This window comes from Coturnix japonica, chromosome 25, assembly GCF_054131305.1.
Source record: "Coturnix japonica strain WE chromosome 25, WE-NBRP24, whole genome shotgun sequence".
Classification (NCBI taxonomy): Eukaryota; Metazoa; Chordata; class Aves; order Galliformes; family Phasianidae; genus Coturnix; species Coturnix japonica.
In genome coordinates this window covers 9,564,131-9,568,725 of record NC_140687.1, presented here as the reverse complement: position 1 = coordinate 9,568,725, position 4,595 = coordinate 9,564,131, and the positions used below count along the sequence as shown (strand labels likewise).

The 4,595-nt window shown below is 45.2% G+C and overlaps 1 protein-coding gene across 1 annotated transcript; it reads right to left on the bottom strand.

Moving 5' to 3' along the window:
• Positions 1 to 905: 905 nt before the first annotated feature.
• LOC146756931 (uncharacterized) lies at positions 906 to 3,164 on the bottom strand. Its single transcript, XM_085523950.1, has one exon. It carries the CDS (start codon positions 2,391 to 2,393, stop codon positions 906 to 908), a length of 1,488 nt encoding a protein of 495 aa, XP_085380076.1. The 5' UTR covers positions 2,394 to 3,164.
• Between the last annotated feature and the right edge of the window lie 1,431 nt (positions 3,165 to 4,595).

The following is a 4,595-nucleotide window of genomic DNA, read 5'->3' as shown; positions in this document are numbered from 1 at the left end:
GTGAACTCGTAAACCCCTGAGGTAATCGAGTCCACGTTAACTGTTTCCCTTCCCATGTGAAAGCAAAGATCTCTTGGCTTTCTTCAGCAATAGGTATACTAAAGAAAGCTCCCGTCAGATCCATTACAGTATACCACCTGGACCATTCTGGTATTTCAGTTAATATTAGTGAAGGGTCAGGAACTACAGGGTGCAGGGCTTCAACATGTTCATTAATTGCTCTTAAATCTTGTACAAAACGATATTCAGGGTTCCCGTCCTCATCCTTTCTATTTTTAGAAACAGGCAGAATAGGAGTATTATATGGACTAATAATGGGTCTCAATATCCCTTCATCAATAAAATACTGAATTTGTTTCTTTAAACTAGGTAACGCTTCTGTCGCAATCGGGTACTGTTTAATTGAGGGCGGTGGTCCAGCTTTTGTCTTGATTACCACTGGTTTTGCAGATTTCAAAAATCCTATATCCTTACTACTATGACTCCACAAACCGGAGGGTATGTCTTTTAAGTCATCTGGAATTTCAATTTTCTGTTTCTGTTCCCTTTCTACAGCTAGTACATTCCCCAAAAAGTAAAGTTTCATCCCTTTTGAATTCAAATCTAATTTAGTGCCTAGTTCTCGGAGGACATCTCTCCCTAATAGGGATATTGGAGAAGTGGGTGAAATAACAAACTGTGCCCATGTCATCCGTCCTGACAAGGTTACAGGCAGTGGTTTACTCAAGTATTTCTCTTCTACTCCTAAAACTCCCTTGATAGTAACAGTTTCTAGTGATTTTTCAGGCAAATCAAAATTTAACAAACTTAAAGTTGCTCCTGTATCTACTAAGAATGTAACTTCTAACCCATCTACTTCTGCGATTACATGACCTTCTGGACTCAGAGTAACAGCCATCCTCCTGTTATTGCGAGTGAGTTCGTCGCAAGCCTCCCACTCCTGAATCTATATGAGGCCCAGATGCGTCTGTCACCGGATAACCCTGGGGGGTTAGAAAAGGTCGAGGTCTGAGGGGGCATTCTCGCTGCATATGTCCAAAATTTCCACACCAATAACATACAATTTCTCCACCAATCTGGGGTGGAAATCCTCGTCTCCTTCCCCGATTTCCTCTACCTCTGCCTCTAGCATTTTGCCACCTATTCTGTTGAGCCGACTGAGAAATCGCAGCTGCCAAAAAGGCCATATCTTCTCGTTTTTCCTGCCTCTCACGTTTCCTCTCGGTCTGTCTCTCTCGTTCCTGTCGCTTTCGCTCCTCATCCTTCTCTTTTTGCATTTTCTCCTGTCTCTCCTGATCTCGCCCATTGTATACAAACGTAGCAACAGATAATATTTTTTGCAACCCCTCTGCCTGCCATCCCGGCATATGTTTCTTAAAATACTTATTAATATCGGGTGCAGCCTGATTTACAAACACACTAATTGCAAGCGGCTCTTGAAAAGTCTGCTCTGTCATACCCCCATACTTAAGTAAAACAGAACGGAGTCTATGCCAATAATCACTGGGATGTTCATCCAACCGTTGCTGACATTCCTGTACTTTGGACCAGTTAGTAACCCGCTCGACACACTGGCGTACAGCCTCTAGCAAACCCTGTGTAGCCGTTCTCCAAGCCTGAAGCTCATCCTGTCTAACAATATTCCATTTCGGATCAGCTATGGGCCATACAGGTCTTCCTGGATTAGTATTTGATAACTCTCTATCCTTAGCCATGATCTTCTCTCTCTCTTCTACAGTAAATAATTCCTGTAACAGAGTCTGTATGTCCTCCCAATTAGGTTTATAATCTCTGAAAATACTAGACAACATCTTAGCACATTTTTCTGCATCCTCCCGTAAACGCGGCATTTTCTCTTGCCATAGCATCAAATCTCCCGGTTTCCAAGGCTGATGTACTGCTGCTGCTAATAGAGGTGGTACATCAGGGCCGGTATCAGGACCAACCCTCGGATTAGAATGAAATTCAATAGTCATCGGATACTGCCCCACTTCTTTATTATTTTCATCTTTTTCCCGATCAGAATTATACCCACCCTGATGTAATTCATCAAAATATGCTAATAATTCAGTTTTGCTAGTAGCCTTCCCCAACTTAATTTGATTTCTTTTATCAGCCCAATTTATCCACACATATAAATAATCCATTTGATAAGGATTTCTATCTTGGAGTATTCGCCGCATGGTAGCAAGACGTTTATCATCAAACGTCCCCTCAGGTGGCCATACTTCGTCGGGACCAGCCCCACGAACCCGGGTTAAGAATGGCCAGTCATCCTGACACAGAGTGATCACTCGCTTCTTTTTTAACCCCACAACTCCTTCAATCTTACTCCAGTTACACAAAATTTCCTCTAAGGGTGAACCCTTAATTATAGACGGCGATCCCCCCATAACTATTCTCCAAATAGAAATCCAAGGTCCAGTGAGAATTGCAGCCACTCTGTAATGAGGAAAATAAACCTCAGAAAAATAGAACCCCAAACCCCCCAAAAATAATAGGCCTCGGGGACTTGAACCCCAAAAATAGGACTCGAACCCTTAAAAGAGTGGATGCACTTCCCCCTGGATATAATAAAAAATTTAGGCACTTACCCCAATCAACGCCTAGAGTCCCATCTGGGGTGCCAAACTGTTGCAGAAAGGAACCAGGTCGAGACTCGAACTCGTGGGTACTCCAGGGTTGATTTTATTAACAAGCTCAGTGCTCAGGTGAAACATGCATACAGAGCTTGGGTCACTCCTAGTGAATGACCCTTAAGCTTTACAAATGTCCTATATTTATATGATTAGGTAAACATTACATCATTTATGTTATTCATTTCTCGTGATTAATCAATACATCTTCAGTCCTTCTTTCTCGTGTTTCATCCTAGGCCCAGTCTTCATGCTTCACGTGTTACTCTTCTTTTGAACTTGTCCAAAAACTCATTATCTTCTTTCATCCGAGCCATCCGGGCTAGACCAGTCCATTCCATCTGTCTTATGGTTAAACTATACATTTTAACTGATTAACTACTAAATAGCAATGTCAGCACTATTATTGTCTACCTCTGCTGTTTCATAACTTCACAATACTCTAACACCCCTACATGGGTCATGGTTCAGGGCTATACAGGGGATACATGAGTAGCATATTGGTTGAGAAATTTACCATTTTCCCTAACATCAGCATATCCGGAAATGACGTCACAAAACCCGGAAGTGAGGTCAGCATATCCGGAAGTGACGTCACAAAACCCTGAAGTGAGGTCAGCTGACCCAGAAGTGTGGCTAGCAAATCCAAAATGTGAGGTCAGCATACCCGGAAGTGAGTTCAGGAGACCCGGAAGTGAGTTCAGCAGACTTAGAAAGTGAGAGCGGCAAACCCGGAAGTGAGGTCACCAAACCCGGAAGTGAGGTCACCTGACCCAGAAAGTGAGGTCTGCTAACCCTGAAGTGAGTTCAGAAAACCCGGAAGTGAGGTCAGAAGACCCGGAAGTGAGGTCAGCATACTCAGAAAGTGAGGTCAGCAAACCCGAAAGTGAGGTCACCAAACCCGGAAGTGAGGTCACCTGACCCAGAAAGTGAGGTCTGCTAACCCTGAAGTGAGGTCAGAAAACCCAGAAGTGATGTCACCAAAACCAGTGTTGAGGACAGACAACGCGGAAAGTGAAGTCAGCATACTCGGAAAGTGAGGTCAGCAGTCCCGGAAGTGAGGTCAGCATACCCGGAAGTGAGGTCAGCAGACCAAGAAGTGAGGCCAGCAAACCCAAAAATTGAGGTCAGCATATCCGGAAGTGAGGTCACCAAACCCGGAAGTGAGGTCACCTGACCCAGAAAGTGAGGCCTGCTAACCCTGAAGTGAGGTCAGAAAACCCGGAAGTGATGTCACCTATAGTAGATTTGAGGACAGAGAACGCGGAAAGTGAAGTCAGCATACTCGGAAAGTGAGGTCACCACACCCAGAAGTGAGGTAACCACACCCGGAAGGCAGCTCAGCAAACCTGGAAGTGAGGTCAGCAGACCCGGAAGTGAGTTCAGGAGACCCAGAAAGTGAGGTCAGCAAACCCGGAAGTGAGGTCACCTGACCCAGAAAGTGAGGTCTGCTAACCCTGAAGTGAGTTCAGAAAACCCGGAAGTGAGGTCAGAAGACCCGGAAGTGAGGTCAGCATACTCAGAAAGTGAGGTCAGCAAACCCGGAAGTGAGGTCACCAAACCCGGAAGTGAGGTCACCTGACCCAGAAAGTGAGGTCTGCTAACCCTGAAGTGAGGTCAGAAAACCCGAAAGTGATGTCACCAAAACCAGTGTTGAGGACAGACAACGCGGAAAGTGAAGTCAGCATACTCGGAAAGTGAGGTCAGCAGTCCCGGAAGTGAGGTCAGCATACCCGGAAATGAGGTCAGCAGACCCAGAAGTGAGGCCAGCAAACCCAAAAAGTGAGGTCAGCATATCCGGAAATGACGTCACAAAACCCGGAAGTGAGGTCAGCATATCCGGAAGTGACGTCACAAAACCCTGAAGTGAGGTCAGCTGACCCAGAAGTGTGGCTAGCAAATCCAAAATGTGAGGTCAGCATACCCGGAAGTGAGTTCAGGAGACCCGGAAGTGAGTTC

Coding starts and splice junctions, on each gene's coding strand:
- LOC146756931 (XM_085523950.1), bottom strand. CDS start 2,393: ATGGGGGGATCGCCGTCTATAATTAAGGGTTCACCCTTAGAGGAAATT.